Source organism: Strigops habroptila, chromosome 8 (genome assembly GCF_004027225.2).
Source record: "Strigops habroptila isolate Jane chromosome 8, bStrHab1.2.pri, whole genome shotgun sequence".
NCBI classification, from domain to species: Eukaryota; Metazoa; Chordata; class Aves; order Psittaciformes; family Psittacidae; genus Strigops; species Strigops habroptila.
This window is the reverse complement of record NC_044284.2, coordinates 25,786,432-25,809,906: the sequence shown is the minus strand read 5'-3', so window position 1 is coordinate 25,809,906 and position 23,475 is coordinate 25,786,432. Positions and strand designations below refer to the sequence as shown.

The 23,475-nt window shown below is 49.0% G+C and overlaps 1 protein-coding gene across 1 annotated transcript in view; it reads right to left on the bottom strand.

Annotated features, from left to right (window-relative positions):
* KCNAB1 (potassium voltage-gated channel subfamily A member regulatory beta subunit 1) overlaps positions 1–22,967 on the bottom strand; it is a 52,003-nt gene extending 29,036 nt beyond the window's left edge. The window contains exon 1 of the mRNA XM_030494143.2: positions 21,927–22,967. Coding sequence (XP_030350003.1) covers positions 21,927–22,147 — 221 coding nt within the window. The 5' untranslated portion in view covers positions 22,148–22,967. The remainder of the gene's footprint in view (positions 1–21,926) is intronic.
* Positions 22,968–23,475: the final 508 nt, after the last annotated feature.

Here is a 23,475-nt window from a genome sequence, read left to right as displayed (position 1 = left end):
TTCTCCTCCACCCCCCTAAAAAAATAATATGAAAACCACCAAGAAAAAAATCTATATGTATATGTTTACATCTATTTTGCATCTTCTGGGTGTACATATATGTATAGACATATTGCACACATATACATATATAGACAGACACACATGCCCAGAAACTGCAAAATTGCCAAGTAAAATCAATGGTTGGTTTCTAAGTAACCGGACAGTAAAAGCCCTTTATGCTTCCATTGCACTAATTCCCTAGTCTAAGACAATTAATGAGCTCAGTCCCCAGCACTGAACCAGCAGCAGCCCATGCAAAGCACCAGGGGTGGCTGCGCTGGGAGCAGTGGCTGGGATAGCAGTCGGGATGACAAGGCCAGCAAACCCTGACTCTGATGAAGCCCAAGGTGCCCATTTGTCACTGGCTGCTCCAGCCACACACAGACTGAACATCCTCCCTGGGCAAAGCTGCTGGAGTGCCTGTGCCTACGGGTACCAGGGCAGAGCACCACCAAATGGCTTCAGTTCTCTTCCACAGGGAAGTCCTGTGCACAGAGTGCAGGGGCTCCAGAGGGACAGCATGGGATTGGGGATCAGCCAGGAAAGCGTGGCAGGATTCTGCCATTGCCCTCCCAAGTTATCATGGACGGCTTGGGTTTTTCTGGGCCAGCAGTGGAAGCTCTCAGCAATATTTTCAAGGCTAGAAATGGTCTTTTTATATTGTTATCTTTTTATACATCTGTTGCCTAGCTGACACTCATGTGCTTTACCTGTAGGATGCTGAAGTGCTGTATGGAGGCCATTGCCCCTGCAACCCAAGGTCTGCCTCACCCCCGTCCTCTCTGAAGCCGGACGCAGCTAGGTGCTCTGCACGCACCCACAGGCTTCACTGGACAGGACACGGAGGCTGGGCAAAGCCAGGTCCCACCAGCAGTGCTTGGCTGCAGGAGGGGAGGGGACAATGCTGTTTTCATGCTTCTTTTAGTTAGTAATTATCAGTCAGTGCACCAGCATTATTGCTCTGGTCAATCTCGTCTCTATTTGGCACTTGCTAACGCCAGGCAGGGAGGACATGGTGTTCCCCCATGAGCATCCATGAGCGGTGGTACCTGACATCCCACTTGTGCAGCCACAGTGCCAGCAGTTCTATTTGCTGCTGTTAAAGTCCTGAGCAGGTCATTCCATCTCTGAACCCTGACCTTGTCTGCCTGGAGCAGTCAGCCCAGCCTGCCTCTCAGATACCTGGCACTGCCATTGCTCCTGGGAGTTTATGCTGACACTATTTAACCACACTTTCAGGAGGGAAAAAAAACCAACCAAAAAACCAAGCTCTTTTCAAATTGGAAGTAGGTGCTGCTGCAGGAGAAAGTAGCCATTAAAGAGGACATCGCAGGAGCCTCCAGTCTCTCAGGATCACTTTGCCTTACCTAGAAGCAAATGATTAAAAAAAATCAGCACTTGCACGCCTTCCCCCCCCTTTCATTAGTACAGCAGCTACCTTGCTTCTCCTCTCACTGATACTCAGTTTCCCTTGCACTTTGCAGAACTGGAGCAATTGCACTGCTCCCCACAAATCACTGCCCAACTCTGCCACACACACAGAGAAGTACCAAGAGTTTTAAACCCAGGACTTCTCCCTGCCATGGCACCTTCCATACTGCTTCTAGGCAGCAATCTGAGGTTGCCCCCATTTTCTTTATCCCAAACTTGCACCACGAGCAAGACTCAAAAGGTGTTCAGCACCTTGTTCCTGAATTCTTTTAAAATCAAAGGCTAAAGCAAAATGCTGTCACACCGCTGTGCTGCCCAAACCCAGGCTATGGCAGAGCAGAGCCAAAGTACCTAAGCCTGGGCATGGAACAATCCACCTGAGGGAAGGGGATGAGGAAAGACGCGTGGAAGCTGCACAAAGAATATGGTTTTACGGCAGAGGCACAGGCCAGCCCCACTCAGGGCCCACAGCAGGAGCTGTGCAAACCCCACTGGAAGCACCGATGTCACTGAAACCTCTAATAAAGGATATTTATAGCCCCGCTCATTACATTGAAGGCAATAGGGCACTAACTTCATGAAGTGGAAGAAAGCACCACTCTGTTTGTAGGTCTAAGACAGACGTATTTTAACTTAAAACTTTCCAGTTTGCTTCTCCAGGGAACAGGCAAGCATACCATGGTGGTATTGCCCTGTCCCAGTACCTGGAACCAAACAGGGCAGGGGACAGCAAAAGACATGGGGACACAAAGCCCCGAAGAGCCCAGCCTTGCGTGCTGGTTTAACATGGTGCTTCTTTCCTGGCTTAAACCAAAGGTGACATTTTCCCTGTGCAGGTGGGAGTTTGAGCTAACACAACTGTTCCCGCAGCACCGGCAGCTTTGCCAGATTGCACTGGGCTCACAGGCGCAGGAGATGAATGCCTGATTCATTGAAAACACAGCTTGCAAGTCAGGGATGTTGTTAAAAATACACCAAGGTACCAAAACAACATGTAGGGAGGGATGACATTTTCCTTGACTAGGCTTTTCCAAACAGAGGGCGCATCCATTTCCCAAGGAAGCACGAGTTCTTGGCGGTGTTTGATGGGTAAGCACCACTTTGAGAAGCTGGCATCCATGACAGCATCTGTGTACTGGCAGCCTCCAGGAGCAGCTACTGCTGCTAAATGCCAGCTAATACCACACAAACAACCAGGCAGCATGTGAGAATGGCCCTGGTGGGGAAAAGGCTGGGAAGGAGGTGTTAGCCCAGCACCCTCTGGGGCTGGGAGTTCACAGCCAGCAGGGAATGGCACCTTCCTGCTGGAAAGGAGCAACTTGAGCAGCAGGACCCAAACAGGCAGCACAGACACAGGGCTGGTTACTAATCTCTCCACCACTTGCCAGGTCTTCACCAAGAAAATAAAGTTCTCATTTTCTCTTGCTAGTGGAGAGAGTTGCACATATACCATATCTGCTCCTGCTCCTTCCTCATCCTCCATAGACCTCACACTCAGAGGCACAGTCCCCAGCGCTGCAGGGATTTTGCCTGGAGTGAGTTTGGGGTTTCTGCCTGGCAGTCTGGCAGGCAGCACCCTAACAGAGCGGGCATCAGGACCAAGGGTGAAGGGGTTATTTCAGATGCATGGGGATCTGGAAAACCTTTGTTCAAATGCTTACGCCTCTTCCCAGACTGCAGCAAAGAGCAGAGCCTCTGCCTGGGCAGCAGTTATTAGGTCTCTATGACTCAAGGATACAAAGCACTCTCAAATTTGCTTCTGTGATTATAATTCCCATCTCCCTTGTTTCCAGAAGATGCACTGCTCCTTATCAGCAGTTCCAACCCCAGCTGTAGACCAAGCATGGTTCCCTGTGTTCCACTACAGCTGCTAATTCATAAATGGAAACTAAAAACAGAATTAAAACCCCACCATAAAACTTAGTTTTTAAACACAAAAAATTATACTCAGAAAAGATACTTTGGTTCTGGACCTGCTGTACTGCTGAATAAGCCAGAGTTAATTATTGTGCTAGAAACAAGTGGCTAAATGAGACAAGTGCTTATGGGCTGACACCAGTCAGCGCAGGGACATGGAAACCAGCCACAAGACAGAACCAGCCCTGCATATGTGTAAAGCACTGCAAAAGCCTACAGCTCCCCAAAGCTGGGGGAAAAGAGGCATTTTGCTCGTTAGCCACTTTGCTGTGGGCAAAGTTATAGGCAAAACCAAGGAAAACACTAGATAGAGTCATGTAGCAGATCTGAACGATGGGCAAGAACAGCTTGTTACGTATCTGAGGAGCCAGGGTTCAACATGCATGAGAAAAGCCAAGACAGCAACTTTAGACTTGAAGAACTCTTTGGTTCAGTACCAGGAAGTCAAAAAGCAATGCAAAGGGAAAAGAGAGGACAAATGCATTCTGCAGGAATATAGAGAGGTGATGAGAGCAACAAGAGGCACCTGGGATAAAGCCTGATGGTAAAAAGGCAGGGGAAAAAAATTAGCTTTTCAGGAGTCTCAGGAGCAAAGGAGGAGGAAATCCATTCTCAGGGAATTTTTCCTTGTAATGTGGCCACATAGGAAGATTAGATTATGTCTGAAATGTTAATTTTCATTAAAAGGGCAAGAACCCAAGCTTTAAAATTGAAATGAATGTTTGGCAATGAAAAGTGAGAATAATTTGACTGTGCATCAGCCCTAAGCTCATTTAACTCCTTCCCAGGAAGGATATTTGATGGGAATAGCATCCTAGGGCATTGCTGGCTACCAGAAAGTCTGAAATTATTCCTGTAATGACAAAGCAAGACTTACAAGTCAGCTGGAAAGTCTTTCCCTCACTGCTTTTACAAGCTTTACTCAAGCTACCCTGCAATCTTCCTAACCACCCCAGGGCATGTATGGGCATCACTTCATCAACACAAATCTGCATATAACAGCATAAGTTATATTTGTAAGTGTTAATTGTATGGAATATCTCTATTAAGAAAACCTTGGAGCTTGCTACAGGTTTGTGTTTCACAGGCTCTCCCTGCACTTGTGGAGACTGGCATACGGTGTCTCAGGCTGCAACTGAAAAGGGGCAAAAAGGACAAAGCCACAACAGCCTAATGGTGGGGTTATTCCCCTGTTTTCTGACACATAACAACTAGGCTTGTCTTGCAAAATCCGACCTACCAGAGGTTTGGGTGCAGCCTGAGGTAGATAGTGCCATTCCTTTGCTGCAGGGACAGCCCTTTCTGGCTGTTGGTAGTGGTGGCCCTGCTCAGACCCACTAGCTCCTCCTTTACAGATATGCTCCACTGTATCTTCCTATTAGGAAGTTTCTGCAGTACTTAACCAAAGCTTTTTATTTTTTCAAATCCACTACATTATGCCACTAGGAAAGCCTTTTCATTGGAAAAGCTAGGAAGCCTCTTCCAAATCTCCTCTGCTCAAGCAAGCTTTTTAATAACACTAAACCATTTCATGCTGAAAAAACCCCAGCCTTTCAATGTGATGCTGCTGTCCCAATTAATTCCCAAGGTACATGAGGGGTGGCCAATTATAATCCTATAATCGTTAAAGACTCGTCTCACCAAGCAGAGGAAAACCTTTTCAAGTAAAATTGCACATAGATGAGAAGGACACAATCCTTAACCTTAAACCAGTGATGCCTAGTCTGGCCCCTGCCTAAACTTCATTTAACATGGTACCACAGTAAGAATTGTTAAAGACCTGAAAAACTCCCCATCTTCATTTTGCCTCTTGCACTCACCCAATGCTTCCTTAATGGCTTTTATGATAATTTTTAGTTTAATTATTTCCTCAGAAGGGTAAGTGCTGACAGTGCAGTCAGAGCTGAACCAGAGCAAAATGAATATAGAATTCAGATCGATAGATAGATAGATAGATATCTGGCAGGCAGTGAGAACTGCACAGCTGTGCATCGTGCCCTCCTGCCTGCTCTTTTGAGCTGGGTTACGGACAGCATCACAAGGCTGAGCTGGCTGTCCTTGCAGAAAAGCCTCCCTGTCCACGTGGGGAAGAGGCAAGTTTTAGGAGGGCTGCAAACAGGAGGTAGGCGAGATGAGCCTGGAGCAGAGAGCTCCCAGGAGGAGCAGGCACGGAGATCCCTGGCAACACAGAAAACAAGAGGAAAGCCAGAGAGCAGTGAGGCTATGGGAGCCCTGGAGAGGACAAGGCTTGGCTCTGGCAGAAAGTATCCAGAGGAAAGATTTGGTAAAAATAAATAAATAAACCCTCCGTTTTTATGACTAACCTCTGATAACGCAACACACAATAGCACAGCCCTGCACCCTCCCAGAAAGGTACCTGGGTCTTGGCAGAGGGGAAGGTCCTCTTTTTGTGGCCAAGCACCTCAGTCTCTCCTGGGACAAGCAGTAGCTGAACCCTTCCCCGAACCAGGCCCCATGCAACCAGGCAGCTGCAGGGTGGGGCTTTAATGAAGTGCCTAACTCAGCTCCTGTGTTTGCATCGTTGCCAGGTACCTCCACATTCACTGGGGTAAAGGAAGCCCCCCAAAACCATGCATAGAAACCAGAGACTCCGATGCCCTCCCACACCACTGGCAGGGCTCTCACACCTAGCAGCAAAGCATCACCACAGGCCACAGCTGAGCCTGGTGCTGTGCAGGCAGTGGCACAGCACACCAGGACCTAGTTAGGTCTGGGGGATTTTCAGAGCTGACAGTCTCTTTAATTAAAGGAAAAGGGGGAGAAGGTGGGGGAGAAAACATGTCTACAAAGCAGCCCATGCCATATGGCAGGCATGGTATTTGTCTCCTGTGGCAAAGGGCAGAAAGCAATTGTAATTACTCACTTTTAATTAATTCTAGTGTAGAGGAATTGGTAAGAAAGCCCATCAATGGCAGCAAATGCTGCAGCACTGAAGACAGCCATAACACCAGGCTGTAGGGAACCCGCCCAGGCAATGCTGAGCACCCTTCAGTCACCACCAGCAGGTGCTTTTCCCATCCCTCCAGAGCCACATCCAGCAAGGGGGTATCTGTGATGCATGTAAAAACCACACAGACCCAGCTCCCCATGTACCCCAACAGGAGAGAGCACCTACCCCAGCACCCAGCTCTGGTGCAAAGGAAACCCATTTCCCCTCGCACTTCAAGAAGCAGAGAAGAGCAATTCCCTTCTTTAAAAGTCCTCACTGTCGATCTTCCAGCCCCACCGCAGCACAAGCATCATCATTCAGGTTCCAGAGGCTTCCCATAGCACACAGAGCAGCAGCTTGGCCCATCACAAGTCCCCACATGAGGACACAACCACCTGAGCCAGCAGCCACCCCCTCCCGTCAGGGATTTATAGTCTGAGACACCTGTACTGCTTAATCAACTCATTAACCTGCAAGTGGTTCCTCTTACAGTTAAGGGACAACGCAATTACAAAAAACACATCTTAGTTATCCATGTGGGAGATTTGTTTTGCAGCTGCCTTTTGTTGTTTGGAGTGGGGAGTGTTTGGGTTCAGTCACTTCCATTAACACACACTCAAATCAGCCTAAATCTTCATGATTCTAGGCGGGGCTGCTGCACCACCAGATGTCTGAACCTGCATCAGATTCTGCCCCCATAACCCCCTCAGTTCCCCTCTGTTTTGCAGAAGGGGACAAAAAAAACATCTGGCTCCATGTATGGGTAAACTTCAGTGTCTGACACTAGGCTGAGCTTACCTGCTGCATTGTGCTTTAGCAAAGCTAAAGCTGATCCCAGCCTGGGTCAGCTCTGAGTGCTAACAGTCTCCCCGCTGTGCATCCTGGAAATATCTCCAAAACAGCGTCATGTTTGGTGGAGGCTAAAAATGAAAAGTTTAAGGTTTTAAAGCAGTAAGTGACAGTTGGGCTGTTTGGAAGACAAAGATGCTAAACAGGTTTGCTTCAGTCTGAGGTGCACTGAGTAACCCTGCTTTAAGCTTATCTACTACCATTATAGCTATCTGTACAATGGGATCAGGATAACCATCCTATCTGCCTGTTGATCTATCTATCTATCTATCTATCTGGAATGAGAGACAGAAAGAGTGAGAGGTTTTTCTATGGAAAAACATAAGTTTTAAATTAAATCTCTGCAATAACACATACAATGACTAAAACACTTTCAACTCCACACCCACAGAAGAATCATCAAGCTTTGAAGAGCTTTACAGAAATCAGATAATGCTGTTTTTTGCTTGTTCCAACCCCAGTTTAATTGCCCTGTGTTGGTGGTTTTGCCCACAGAAACCAACCTCTACCAGAAATGCAGAACCGAGGGGACTGATCCTGCACAGTCAGTTGTATCAAAGCAGCCCCGGTGACAGGTGACCCCTGGGTGCCGTTTCACAAGCCCCAGGGGGTGCAAGGAAGGGATGGCAGGTGGGAGTCCCAGGTCCACTCTGTAAGTGCGTGCTGGCTCCTGGTGCCCACGTTGCAGTGCCTGCAGCCACGATGACAGCTCGGCACGAGGGAGGTGTGCAGGGGAGGCAAAACCCGACGCTCCCCAGGCATTTCTAAGTATTCCAGTGTGCAAAAACCATGCAGGGAGCAACAGATGGGAGGAAGGAGGTGGGAGAGGAGAGGGGGGCTTATGAACAGAGCAGAGGGAATCAGAAAGAGCACACAGCCAGCACCTGGGGGAGGCATCGGCACCTTCAGGTGCAGATACCTGTATATAGGTGTCTTCATGGACATCCTCCACCTCTGCTACAGAAAGGAGGGCTGCACGGTTCAGCCCTCCTCGCACGCCTACAACCACCTTCCTGGGTGCAGGGAGAGCCCCAAGGCAGTGATACATCCCCCCACCCATTCAAGTAAGTAAAACTAGAGAAACCATTACACCATTTTCCTGTGTATAAACTGCAGATAGTTTGGCTTATTGCTACAAAAATGTAAAAAAAAAAAAAAAGTAACTGTTCCTGAAGCTGGTGGTGGGAAAACAACGTTGCTTAGAAACATCCCCATTAATGCTCCAGAACCATTCCTTTCTGCACAGAAAATGAATAAAATATGTAATTTGTTCCCTGAAAGAGAGAGACTGTTTCAAGTAACAAGAAAACCTGATGAAAGCAGAGACCCTTTCCAATTGCCCTTTCCTGCTGCAGCACATTCAACATCCTTCATCTGTGACCTGCAGAGTGGGGAACAACAAAGTTAATACTGGGCTTCAGAGCTGTGCTTGGCCTTAGTGCTTCTGCTTGCTTCATACCCTAAGAAACCTTCACTGGTTCAGCTGCTTCCCATGATGATGAATCCTCCTTATCACACCCTGCTTCTCTCCCGACTCAAATGCCAGAGTAAGCCACCCTGCACCCCCTGAGCAAAGAGAGCTGGTGGCAATTGCAGACCCCAACCCCATCCCTGGCACCTGCATTAAAATAGGTAACAAGGGACATTGTGGCTCCCTGAATTTCCCTCCTTGTACCTAGCAAGGCGAGGTAGGACCCCCCATGCCTGCGCTGTGAGGAAGGAGCTGTCCCTCGCAGCAGGATAATGTCTGTGGGGTCCCCAGAACACGATGGGCCCTGCGCAAATCAGTGCAACATGTCAGGGAGGGGAAGGAACAGGCAGAAGAGGGACCTCCCCTCCCACCCGGACAAGCTCTCCTCTCCTCTCCACCATCACTGAGCCTCTTCCGAGCCATCCTGGTGCAAAACTGTTAGAGTTCTGGGTGATGCTTCTCTTTGGCACTCCCAGAGCTGTGATGTTGGTGAGACCAGCACCAACCACATCTGCAGGGCTTTTGCCTCTCTGAACTTCTCCCAAGACACACACACAGACAGCTTCTCAGCCTGGCGATGTCAAACCAGAGAGCAGCTGGACAAGTCACAGCTTGGGCTGAGCAAAGACACTGTATTTCTGAGTGCTCCAGGAAAACACACTATCTCCACGTCTCCTCACAAGTTTCTAGGGTGACCTGTCAATATCTGCCTAGGCTCCCAAGCTCCCTGACTCCCCAGGGGAAGATGCTCAGCTCTTCCTAACATTTCAGAGCCATGTAAATGCTATCTGTCACGATTCATCAGGCTGCAACAGCCCCCAGTGCGGCTTAGTCCTGCTGTGAACTGAGGGTGAGGCAACATGGACGTGCTAATTCTCTTCTTTACTTAACTTGGGTGCTTTCCTGCTTTTAAGGCTGGATTTCATTTTGCTCCATCAGCTCAAAAAGACCTGTAGATTTTAGACAATCAGCAGCTGCCCCTTCAGCAAGCTCTGATGGCAGGAGGTTGTCTCTAAGTCGTGTGGGTGGAAAGAGAGAAAAATAATGGTTTCTGTCTCTCATTTTGCGAACAAAACACTTCACAACACGCACAGCAGTTTCCACTAAATTACCACCCGTATTTGCAGTAATTGCAGTGATGCAAAATCACAGCTTTCCACTGTTTTATGCTCTTTAAACCCTTTCACATGTGCAGAGATAATGAGGCAAGGAAGGTCTGGGAGACACCTGCATGTCCTGGGCAAGCTTTGGTTATGGGCGGGTACAAATCACCATACTCCCTTCTAAGTAATGCTGCAAAAATCAGCGCAATGCCTCACCAGCCATGTTTGCTGCTTTCTGTTGATGCTTTCAACTGCCTGGCAAGACAGCATCAGATTCTAACTAGAAAATTATTTATTGCAGGAAGGGGTTTAAAACCTTAGTCCTTGTATAGCAAGAATGATGATTTTTAACCAGAGTCTTACCACATATTTTTTTCTTACTCTAATACAAACCGTCTTCCTCTTTGTCCCTCAGAAATATTCCCTGTTTCTAAATGGAAATTGTTTCACCCTAATATAAATTGAAAGACCACCTGAACCACTCCATACAGGCACATCAGAGCAGCATGAAAGTTCCTGATGGCATTTGTACATCCTGGCTATGGCCAAGGGCGATAGGGCGGCTTTGGGGTTTCCTCTTGGAAAACCACCTTTTGCAGTGCCAGGCAGGCCAGACACAGGTGTTTTCACCTACCGTTTGTCAGAGACACCGCTGGCTGAGACAGCCCTGCGGTGCCCAGCTGTGCCTGTGGTGTCAGGCTGTCCCCATGCCCACAGCCGCTTGCCTTTGGATGATCAGATCAAGTCACCGCATCAGAGCAAAGGCTTCATGTATGGGCTGAGGTCAAGGACATCAAATCTCAGGAAATTTTTAACTCTCTTTTCAAATTGTAACAATCATAGATGAACAGGCAAAGCTGTAGAAGCTGGACCAGACTAGATGACACAGAAGATACTTGAGCAAGCTGTAAACGCAGATTTATTTCCTTGGTTGAGCACATGCAATCTTAAACTTGCTTTAACATTCAATCTTACACTTGCAGTGTTTGACTGTGCTTATATTTGCTGCTTTGCAAACTGCTTTGTGAACTCTTCTATCTATGAAGTTATAGAAATAAAATAGAATTTGATTTATGCGTGTCCGCAGTAGCATGGTAAAGGCGTACCCTGAGGTAACACTGCTTTTCTAAGCTATTCCAGAGTAGAAGTGGATGGATGACATGGTCCCAAGTGCTCCGCTGAGCATCTTCCTTCCTATCCAGCGTTCTGCAGCAAGTGGCAGGCACTCGCTGCTCTGTGGTCCCCAATGCAGTTTGGGGGAATTGGTGACTGCCCCCACCCCCGCAGCAGTGATGTAAGTATTAGGTAAATGATACAAAATAGGAGAAAAAACCACCTGCTACTAGTGGAATAACTGCAGAGACAAAACAGGACAGTCTTGATCAGCTGAAAAACAACAGCGTTAAAGGCAGGAGATGAGTCCTGGGCAATGCAAACCCCAGCTTGGCAGCAGAAGGGGCAGCGAGCCCAGGCAACAACGGTGAGAGGGGACAAACAGGTGCTTAAACATCATGTGGCCCCTGTTTCTTGGCTCTCTTCACACTTTCCAACTCATCCCTCGTACTCGTAGGGCCACCGGGTGCGTAGGTGGTTGCTTCAGCTGAAATTCCCCAGAATGTTTTTTGGCTGCATCCTCTGAAAAGTTGCAGATGACGCATTAAAATGTAGATAAGGCAAAATAGATGGGCCGCAGCCAAGCACAGGGGCTGCCGCGCGTGGCTCTGGCAGACGAGGTGGTGTGCTCAGCCTCCCCACGCGGGATCCGTGCCATGAATGAGGCTCCCGTATGCGATGCTCCTGCCCACTCCACCCCTCCCACCCAAGCTCTGGTGAGACCGGCCAAGAGGCAATCTGCCGGGAAGCTGGATGCCGGCACCAGCACAGAGCCACTTGCCACCCCAGGCTGCAGCCGGCCCCCAGGCACACACACACTGCCCAAGCAGCCTCTCGCCCACAGCTGGAACAGAAATGGTTGCCGAGAGTTTGCTGCATGGCATCCTGAAGCTGTGTGCAGCCCACGGCTGTGCTGCCCCCACCGCGTTTCGTCAGCTGTTGGACCCGAGGATGAAAAAAAGGAAAATGAAAATTATTTGTCATTCTGCAGTGATGTTTTTAAAGTGCAGAGTTTCAAATGTCTGGGGAAATTACGTTATCCTTGTAAAATAAACAAATAAATAAATAAAGCTTGCAGTTCCTAAAGGATTTGAATGAATCAAGTTATTTCCAGAAATGAGAGGACCAGGGAGCTCTCCATCATACCTGGGCACATGTAATCCACAGATTCCCCACCACCCTTCAGTGTACCCAGCCCCACGGTGCTATGGATCTCAGAGGGTTGGACGAAGACCTGCAAACCTGGAACGTATGCCTAACCCTGTCACACCAACCGTGCCCATTCCACTTTCTACACGTAGGAAATTAGTATAAGCAAGTCATACCTGTGCGTAGGATGCTGACTATACTGTCACTAGTCAATACGTCCCATAGGGTTGTAAACAATAGATGCCATTTTCTCTTGTTTCAGTACTACTTCAGACTGAAGGAGGCAAAAAAAAAAATTATTTAAAAGCATGTTACAGTTTTTTCATTCCTCATGGCTTGACCCACCTTGGAAGGTATTAGTCACTAAGCTGAAGCAATTGAACAAGCTGAAACTGGAAAATACGTATTTTCACCACAGGCAGGAGAGGCTAATTCTGACGAAATCACAAGACTAATGAATGTGAACGAATCTGAGCAGTCCTGGACAACACCAGGTGCCCAGTGCAGCTGTAAGCAGCTCTGCCCTATCTGCAGCCGGGAGCACCCACAGCAGGGTCAGCCCAGGAAGGGAGCCTTCTGCTTTGGAGGGGCAATTTATTTGTGCGTAAATATTTAGGTAAAGGCTATTTGCATGAACTATTCCAAAAATAAGCAGCCTGATGGAGGCTACTGTGAAAAATAACTGAATTTTGTTCTGTGCAGGACTTTTTAGCCTTTCAGAGAGAAAGGACATTTTTGACAGATTTTAAGTACTTCTGAAATCAGTTGTAGCAGTTTCACAGCCTTTGCAGCTGGAGCTGTGACCAGGCAGTAGTGCCAACAGGAAAATATAGGTATGCTATTAAAGTTTTACAACTTCATAGCCAAAATATTCCTAAAGCAGCTTGTTTCCATACAAGGCACATTTTTTATGATGACTTACACAACCCTTTCACAAGCAGCGTGAACTGGCTGTACGCCAGGCAAACCTAGCAGCCTCAGCCCAGCGATCGCCTTGCTCATGCCCTTTCCGTGCAAGGAGGCCATCCTGTTTATTGAATCTGAGGTTCTCCAGATGTGTTGCTTCCAGCTGATTTTAAGCTGCCAGCAGGTCCTGCAGTAGACTCACACCACTCTTGCATGCTCTAAACAATAACTAGACATCAAACACACACCAGCTTTCCTCCTTGGAACCTGCTAGGGGCAAGGCACCAGAGCCTTATTGGGGTGCCCTGTACAAAGGGCCTCCAGGAGCATCAGGACCTTATTTTTCCAGAACCTTAGTGCTTCTCCTGCTTCTCAAGCCCTGTGTCACATTGATTGTTTCTGTTTGTTCTCCAGGAGGAGCTTTGCCAGAAAACACCTCCCGATACTCTTTAGTGCAGCGCCTGCAGAGCCTGGCCACCCCAGGCAAGGCATCTCAGAAAACAGGCTCTGCTCCGCGCTCCCACCTGCTTGCCAGGAGATTTTATGGTGCTACAAAAATAGTTTGAGAGACATTTCTAATACATTTGGATAACATGAGGATCAAGTATCAGTTTGCCGAAGGGATGGTGCTGTATCTCCCTCAGGGGACGCTGCTGTGGCAGGAACTAAGGGCATTACTGCAGGACAGCAGTGCTGTGCATCCCAGAGTGACCCCAGGACACAACAGACGGGGCACAGCCTGCCCCAAAAGGCTGTGAGCTCACCTGCACACCCAGAGCCACCACGGTCTCAGGGGCTGCTGCATTATCCTCCCTGCCTTCTCCAGAGAGGTATAGAGTGGGCACAACAGCAGAGGATGTGGACAGAGAGCAGCTTCAGCTTCTGATCAACTGCTAAAATGGGTTTGTTCAGGAGCAAAGACCTTCCAACCCCTGCAGAGGCTCCTGCAAACACAGTTTTGACTCCTGCAGTGTGATGGGAAGCATCACCTGGACCACCTCAAAGAACAGAGCTGGGATAGGAGTAGGACACACTAGCCAAATCTCTCTGTGCATTAGCAAGATCCATCCAAACCATCCACTGACTTTACATCAGGTTCAGGTATCTATCCACCACTGAGCACCACCAGGCCTTGGTTTGTTGGATATTTTCAGAGTACTGAAACACGGGGAAGTTTTGCTGGAGCAGGAGCTGTAGAAACAGCTCCATGGACCTGTCCCTCTCCCACCACAGTGCTAAGCATACGCTAAGGCCCGGGCAAAGAGGACATGTACATACACTGACTTGTAGCAGGGAAAATGTCACCCCAGCTTTAACCTCTGGCTCACACCGAGTCACATGCAGAACGTTTTCTTTTCCTTACTGAGAATTAATTTCTTAACAAACATGTTATACAGATGGTGCTTTATAATGTTAGTCTAAAATAAAAATTAAAATTGAGTTTTGCCAGAGCAGCCATGCTAAAATAATACATTTTAAATATCTTAAACTGTGCGCTTTGCAAGTAATTAAATTAGCTGTGTTTCTGCATTACATCTTCTCTTCCACCCATTTAAGCATTAGATTAATGTTGTCATGCAGATTTTAAATGGAAAATATCACACTCAGGGGAATGGTTCAGGACATGCGGAATGGAGCAGGGTGAGATTTAGCAGCCAGGAACTTGCTCCAGCCACCACCACCAGCCCGTGCTGTTGAGAGTGGACCCTGGGTCCGGTGGCAGAGGGAGCAGCAGCGCTGTGACAGCCACCCACCAGTGACAGGGACAGCGCCCGGGCTGCTACCATGCCCTGCACAGCTCGCCCACTGGCAAGCTTTGAGAGGCTGTGCAGCTCATCACCAGAATATGATTGCATTATTTAAAAGCTTCCTGAAAGTATCATCATTTTTCTTCTGCTTAACAAACCTGACATGAAAAGTGTGCTCTTTAAAATACCATTTGTCCCTGAATTCAATCTCGCTCATCACTTTCTCTTGGGATTAAAAGGGGGGGGGGGGGGGGGGGGGAAGGATCAATGGCATCCAAGCCCTAGCTTGTTGCTGTGCCCCTCTCCCTGTGCCCCTCAGTGCTATCAGCACTGCAGGACAGCCTTCCTGTCCCCAGCATGATGCAGAGGCCAGGCCGGGCAATTCATCATCCCCAGACCTTGCTCCATGGGGAGCAAAGGACACCGCACTGGGGGATATGTAGCATCTTGCATGCCATGCTGGCCAGAGAAGTGGGGACTATCATGGCATAGCTGGGCAGAGATGATGTCAAATGCTGACACTCATCCTCTGTATAAAGGTCCCCCTCCTCCAGTGCTAATGCACAAGGCAGTGCCACTCTGACTGGTTGCGTATTTCTCTCTGAACTAGACCTCACTAGAAGATATATAATTAAGATGGTGGACTGATCCTTTCAGAATGCCTACTACGTTAGGAACATTTTTATGAAGAATATTAGAATACTTGGAAATAACATTAAAAAATCAATTCTTTAATTAACTAAAGTTGATGCAGGAGATTCTTGGCTTGGTTGGGTCTCTGGGGAGAAAGAAGAGAAGGAGAAACCCTGAGCAGAAGAAATCTCTTCACTGCCCCTGGGGGACTGAAGAGCAGAGCAGAGCCTGCAGATCCTGCAGCACTGGCCATCGCTCCTCCGGCGGCAAAGCCACACAGGGAGAGCCGGGAAGCAGCCACCCTCAGCCAGGCAGGCACCACCTGGGCAGTCTGCTTTAAAAGTAAAAGGAGGCTTTGCTTTATCTCAAACCTGTAAGAGGACATATATTTTCAGGGCTTATACTCAGCCCAGATAACTGCAAAGTCTTCATTTACAGAAGACGTGAAATCCAGGGAGTGAGTACACCTTTGACAAACTCCATGCACTCCGTATTTTTAGAGTTTACACAGTAAGGAAATGTGTAGTCAAATCTAAAGCTTACTTTGTCTACGCTAGTTTTAACATTGCAGTGTGAAACAGGGCCTTTGCATCAATGTTATGAGATGAGAAAATCCAGACCACATTGAACCCACAGCCTCACTTAGCAGCTATGAACTCCTGGAGAGCCATTAGGAACCTGAGAGCAGCAGAAACCAGCACAGATTTTGTTTACTCAACTGGTTCCTTTTTTTCCTCCTTTGATTTATTCCTGCCTTCTCTGTAGCCATTGTAAGATACAGTCCTGGGGGGGAAAGCATTGTGAATTCAGTGTAAATCCATTCTGTTCATTGGATTAGTCTTAATTTACAGCAATAAAATGAAGATCAGATGATGAGCCATAAAATCAACCTGATGTGGAGAGCTACTGAAATAACATGTAATTTTATATCAAAATAATTGTGCCATTTGTATATGAGTGCTTAAAACTATTCATGATTGAAGCAAGACTTAAATAAACCACAGATTCCTAAATATATGGGGTAGCTATTACAGTTAATGTTTGTAGATTCAAGAAAAAAGAAGACACAACTCCTGAAACACTGCTAAGAAATACCCGCTTTCACTTACACCCCTTGAAAAGCACAAGAGCTTTATCTTCTAATTCCAGACTAATTTTGCAGCCCAAAGTCACCTGCGTGCACTTCCAAACTGGCAGGTTGGAAGTTTGCTTTTGACTCCTCTAAGTCGACACTTAGATGAGCTGTACAGACAGGCATGTTGCACAGGGTCTGCATACGAAGTGTGCTTTATGGTGCAATTCTAGCATTAATAATACCACGCTTCCAAATAAGAAAATTGTACTTTAATAAAAGCATTGCAATTTTTGCTTCTAGCCCACAGGTCACCCAGGGTACGTTCAACTGAGTGGAAGAAACCTCCAGCGATCACAGAGGCAAAAGTCATTTTTCTGATGGTAATCACACGGCCCTGGGTCTTTGCAGGGCTCTGTCCCCTGCAGGCAGCAGTTCCTACTCTGCAAGCGCTCAGTAGCTATGCTGGAGACCTCGCCAGGGAGGGAGAATGGCTGTGGGATGTTTCCCAGGAGCATGATTGCTCTTCCCCCCAGCCTGATGACCCTGGGAGAGAAGGTGCTCCAGAGCATCTCTCCCCTCTGGGCTGGGAACTGGAAAGGTTTGAGTTAACCATAGGATTGAGAGTTTTATACTTGTTATATACCTTAATTGTGTTTGCCAGCAGATATTTATTTAGCCACAAGAGCGGGATGATGAATTCTTTGTGCTGTAGTATTTTCATTGTGCATTTTAATGTCTGTAATTGGTGTGCGGAGCCAGTGGAGTGCTGCTCTGACCCTGAGTAAGTCAAGCCCACAGCCGCCTTTCCAGGAGGGGGAAGAGAGACGTCCCACTAGAGCCACTGGAGAAACACTCCCGCCGCTGCGATGCAATGCATTAGCAGCTCTTTGTTAATGCGCTTTGACAATAGCCCATGATTTCAGGCATATGATGAAGAAAAATGACTGCAAACTGCTGATGAAGTTTTAGCCAGCAGGATGTAATGACCTCTGCTGGAATGTGGCCAGGGCACCGCCTTGGTGCCACTGGGGACACTGGAAGGTCCCATAGCCTGCACCCTGGCAAGAAGCAACGCTCAGGCAGCCAGCCAGGAAAAAGGATTGACCAGGCCACCCTGCGCCAGGCTTGCTGCAAGCACAGGCACCCATGATTTCGAGACATACCTGTGCCTCTGAGAGGAGGGAGCAGACAGGCAGCAGCATGGTCTCTTCCAGACCCTCTGTGCCCATTCGGGTTCATGCTGATGCTTTGCCCGCCACAGCAGCAGCCAGTGCTGAGTGGTAGCTGAGCAGCAGCAGCACCAGGGAGAGCTTGGCACCCGCTGGGTGGCAGGGAAAGGTCTTTGGTTGCCAAAGCTGCTCCAGATCTTACAAAATGACATGCAGCCCTTGCACGTCCAGTGCTCAGCGACTACAAGAAACGCTATTTCCCCTGTGGCGCCTGCAGCAGCAGGGCAGATGCCCTTGCAGACATGGACAAGAGGGAACGAGGTTCCCAGGTGGCCGTCCCCACACAGGCTCCTTACATCCCTGCTAGCCACTACTAACACCCACCCTCAGAGACCTCCACAGCACAGGCAGGAGCCCCAGCATTGCAGTGGCATGAGCCTGGTGGCCATGAGTAGTTTATGAGATGGGGCTGGACATCACACGCTGGGTGGGAGGGGTGGGTTTCCCCTCCAAAGGATGATGCCCAGCCTCTCCACACCTTGCCGCAGGCTCTGTGCCGACCTCAGGGTGAGCACAGACTATTAACTCCACCAGTTTGCCTTTGCAGTTCAAGATTTTTTGTTTAAGCTCACACTGGAGTTAATGGTCAAAGCTGCTGCCATCAATTGTTTACGAACACAATTAGTTGAGCTTTGTAAATTGTGTCCCTCGTGCCCATGCGCGGGCAGAGCTCTCATAAAGGGCTATTTTTGAACTGCTGATGGCCCCAGATCAGCAGCGCAGTGGATAGAGCCAGAGCTGAGCCCTGCATGGCTGAGCTCCCTGCCACGTCCTGGGAATGGACCAGGCTCATGGGCAGTCAGGCTGCTCTGGGGTGAAGCTTTGCCCTTCTGCACACGTGATGGCAAGGCTGCCAGTTTGTGCACGGGAAGGCTGGTGGTACAAGCCTCAGTCTGAGAAGTTGTTCTCTGTGTGGTAGCCGTGGCACATCCCAAATTAGCCCCACACACCAGGATCAGGGCTGGATCCACTTTACTGACAACTTGAATTGGGCTGACAATAAATTGGGAAAAAAAAAACCAACCTACTGCAAATTAGGAAGAAGAAGAACCTAAGCTGTGACCTTCTCATGGTCCAAAGCAGGTGAAGACCCAGCCTTCCACCAGAGGGATGCAAAAATACATCCTTTGTTTTCAGCAGTGGTGCGGCAGATTGCAATTTTCTAAGTCAAGCACTGCAACTACATCATTTTCAAGGAAAGACTTGAAGTGATCCCAAATATTCTGCCCAGGCATCTGGGCAGGCTCACGAGTGGAACTGAAGTGGAGCATTAAAAAGGATAAAAGGGAACAGCTCCCCTCCCTGTTTGCCTCTTGCACGCAGGAGGCAGCTGAAGCTGCCCCAGCGGTGTCGGCAGAGGTGATATCTGGGGAGGTCCCATCCAGCTGATGCCACAATCCGACAGAGAACATGCAAAATAAGATTTAGCAAATACAAAGCCGAGGTTTGCTCACGCGAATGCCGCCGGAACGCACCTGGGTCCTAACATTTGCAGATGTTCCCTGAGGAACACGTTTATTCTGGTAAACTTTGTCTTTTACCTTTCAATTCGGTCTCTGAGCTGGAATGGGTCCAGAAACATGTCGTTTGATGACAAGCCCCCAAGCTGGCTTCTCTCCCGCCCCCACCCCTGTCACAGGCGTAGTAGCTGTCTCTCCCTTTTACATAATCCCACTGGCATCAGGAGTGCCTGGCAGCCGGGGGAGGCTGCACTGGGGTTGGGAAGCATCCCGGGAGCGGTGTAGGAGCTGTGGGATAGCCCTGCCAGGGGGGCAGCAGCATCCCTTAGGGTCTAAGGGGAAGCGGCTATTGGTATTTTTAGTGTAAAACAAGGGGCAGTTTAGCTATTGGGTCATTTTCAGCAGCACACACTGTATAGCTTAGCATCAGGGACATAATTCAAGCAGAAAAGGAACTGGGAAAGACGTCAGCTTCAAATGTAAGGGAACTTTACAAGATTATTGTTGCAGCCATTGATGAAAGCCTTTGGCTTCTCCATGTGCTGGATTTCCCTCGGACTGAGGAACCAGCCCCAGAGATGAACATGAAATATCAACCTCATCGTTGTTGGTAGGTGTCTTCCCTAACTAAAGGTTATCTCAATTCAGCAGCATCACAGATGAGCCTGGAGGTTTAGTCAGCTCTTCCTCCAAATTCCCCTGTGCTTCTTCTCCTGGGGGAGAAATCAGCTCTAGATGTGGAGAGATTTGGGAGCAGAAACAGGGATTAGTCATAAAGATAAAACATCAGTCTTGTCACCAATGAGCTGCTATTCCTGATGCAATTCCCCATGTCTCGGGCAGCCAAAGCTGGGGGAGCCGTCAGGGCTGTGCTGAACGCCAGCGGGACAATTCAGCCCTCACTTTTGAAACTTTATCTGGAAATAAGCCAGAAAGGATCTATAAAGGCCCAACTTTAGAGGCTGCAGGAGCATTTGTGTCCTGTGGGCAGCAAAAAATTTCAATTACCCAACGTGTGGGTACACTAATAGCGCTGGGAGCCTGCAGGAAATCAGCAGAGATAACTGCCGACAATTAGTACACGGTGCCTGTAAGCCTAATGAGCAGAAGCCACGACTTGGTAACAAATCATGTCTCTGAAGGACACGATCAAAGACATGTCTCCCACAGATGTGCATATGGGGGAAACTGAGGTATGGAAGTGCAATAGCTTGGACAGGGCTGTGGGAGGGGAGAGGGGGTCACAGCAAGTCCCTGGCTGTCTGTGACCACTCCACCAACCCCTACTCCACCAAGAAAGCTGATTAAAGGACAAGTTATATTGATTTTGAAAGTTGCCTCTCTTTGGGCAGGACCCGCTGCCATCCCCCAAATACTGCCCTCCCCACAGCTGGGCCAGACCACAGCACCCAGGAGCTGGGACTGCCACCCCCAGGACCCCCCCAAAGCACTGACCCTACCCCACCATGACACCCCCAGCACCCCATCCGCTGGGAGCTGGCTCCAGTATGTATTAATCAGCATTTCTGCTCTCATTGCATGCTCCTCTGGCAGCGCTGCCCGCACTGCTTCTGCTGCCAAAACCATGCTGAGGAGCAAGCGGCACAAGAGTGCAGTGCTCCTGAGAAAAGTTATCCATAGCTGAACAACAGGATCAAGCAGTCGGAAAGGCCGGGCTTCCTCTCAAACAAAGCTTCCGTGTTATTTACCAACCATTCGAGCAACTCACAGCAAATACACCGCATCTATATGGTTCCTGGAGAGTTACTATTGACATTTTCAGAACTACAGGATTGCCTAAAAACCAAGCCCTGTGCTGAGCTGCACTTAGACTTGAATTTCATGTAACAGTGTTAAAGCCAGCTTGGCTTTGCATCAGTCCCAAGGACTGTAAAATCAGTGTAAGCGCAAAACTGCATCCCCGCCTCAGGAACCATCAGGAACAGCTGGCTACACAGCCATTATTCAATGGGCTGGGAACAAGCACAGCCAAAGTTGCCCAGACCCCTGCACCCCTCGCCACCCTTCCCATGGAGACCCCCTTGTGCCGGCTGTCGGGCTGCTCTGCCTTGGGCAAGGGCTGCAGAGCATCACCAGGCTAGTCCCTTCCCCCAGTCCATGTAATGTCACCCAGGAGTGGCTGAAAGGGACATCCTGAACAGGCAAAGCCAACCGCCAAAGTCATACAAATCCTTCCCATTTTCAGCTGAAGGCGTGACAGCGAAGCTTATCAGCTGCCCACACCGAACACTTCAGACTGAAGCCACAGCCATTCATTATTTTTCCTGCCTAGGTTAGGAGGAATAAAAATCTGTAAGATGCATGAGACATTTTATCAGAATGCCTGTGGGTTTTTTTTCCTGCATTTCACCTGAAATTGGCTTTGATCTCATCTGCACTAAGCGAACCAAGTGAAAAGTCACTAAGCGATCACCATGATGAAATGGTTCCCAAGGCAGATGCTTTTTAGCTCCACACGACATACTGCAAATGAACTTTTCCTGTCCAGCCTCAAATGTGCTTTGCTAATCATTTTTTCTGCTCATTAGTACCAATATGCGTTACATTGAGCACGTAATAGAAACCATCTTAATACCACTATCGTAAATTCACAATGTTGTATATAATCTACCCAGGCAAGTGTTTTTTGTATAAAAACACAAATACATATACCTGCAAAAACATTAACACGCAAATGCTATTCAGTTAAGCACAAGTTTAAACATCTATTAATAACTTTAGTAGAGAGCTCCTATGCAAAATCGTATGCATCCAGGCAGGCAATTCTTTAGCAGCAAAGTAAAGAGCTATTATACTGCAACATAACAAAGAACGATACTGCGACCATACCTATATTTCATGCCCGTTTGCTTTGCCGTGGATTCTTTTAATGAAATGTGGTGCTGAGGGGTAAATGTCCCCAGACTGCGAGCAATAATAGCCACTGTCCGAAATTTTGCCCGGGCTGCATTCACTACGTTCGGGGTAGTGGTGTTCTGCTTGCTGATGAGTCTGTCTTCACCATTTCGACTCTTCAAGTTGTGCTCTGTGCAGGCAATGGACACTTGCATCGCGCCCTCAGTACACCTTTAGTCACTGTCCAGGTCGCAGCCAGAGCCCCCGGCGCCCTGACGCGGGCTGAAGGCTGTCCAGCAGTGCAGGGCTCGGTCCCAAACGCTGCCGAGGAAACCTGCCGACCTTGAACTCACAGAAGCAGCCGAGGCAGCGGGGGTATCCAGGAGAGCCGGGCTGTGTCCCTTCGATGCCCAGAGGAGAGAAGAACCGAACTTGACAAAGCAATTGCAAGAGCAGGTTTCAGCTCACTCTCAGATCTCCCGTTGCAATATTTGCTGCTTAGACAAAAGCATCCATCCAGTCAGGTGCTTTCAGAGACATAAAGCTGTTCCTTCATGATGAACCGTCAGCAGCAGCTGCCGCTCTGTCTTGATGCAGGCTTGCTTCTAGTTGCCGGTTTTAAACCAATGCAGGCATGCTGCAAGCGCTGGCTCCAGCACCCGCTGGACCACAAACTGCTGAGCAGGCAGCCTTGCTGGCTGAAGAACCATCGGCTCGCCAGCCAGTCTCTAAGGACCAGCAGTATCCATCCGGTTCTCCCTCGCCCAGATGCAGCAGCCCGCTACATCCCACCCATGGCAGCCCCACTGAGCGCTGGAGCTGGCAACGGTGCGGGAGGCGGAACGGCCCCGGCTCTGCAGCGGCTCCCGGGATCACCCCGTCAGGAGCCTGTGGGAAGCATGGGAACGGGCCTCCTTTGTGCTCAGGGGGAAGGCAGGCACTTCAGGCAGATGCCTCCCGAAAAAATAGCTGCCGGCATCGCTAAGCGAGGAGAGGACCTCTTATCGCGGGGAACAATTCGATGTTAAAATGGTCTAATTATGGAAAAAGAGGGGAAGTGGAGGGCGGGGAGAGAGAGAAAAATCTCTCTGCTACAGTGTGCCAGTGAGTTAACACGTTAATCCCATGTTTCTGGCACCCAGCGCCGCCGCCTGCAGACCCACGCTCACAGCAGTGCCAGGGTTAATTCCTTCTCCCCCCCGGCATCGCCAGCTGAATAAACCGCAGCGCAAAGTCTTTGAAGCAAACCATCCCTGTCCCTTGGTGCAGCCGGGGCTGCAGTCGAAGCAGGGAGCCCAGCTCCAAGAGCTCGTCAGTGCCCACTGCCGGGTGCCACCTCTCACAGGGCGCTAGCTTTGGGAGCAGAGGACAGGGGCAGCCCGGGGACCCCTGGGCTGATGAGCTGCTCACTGGAGGGCGAGGCAGGGATGGGGCGGTTTGTAGTCACCCCCAGGATCCCTGCCAGTCACTGCCACCCAGCAGAGCAGCCCTGCAGGAGGAGGGGTATTGCGGGGTGGTGGGCAGCAGTTTGGTCACACCCCGG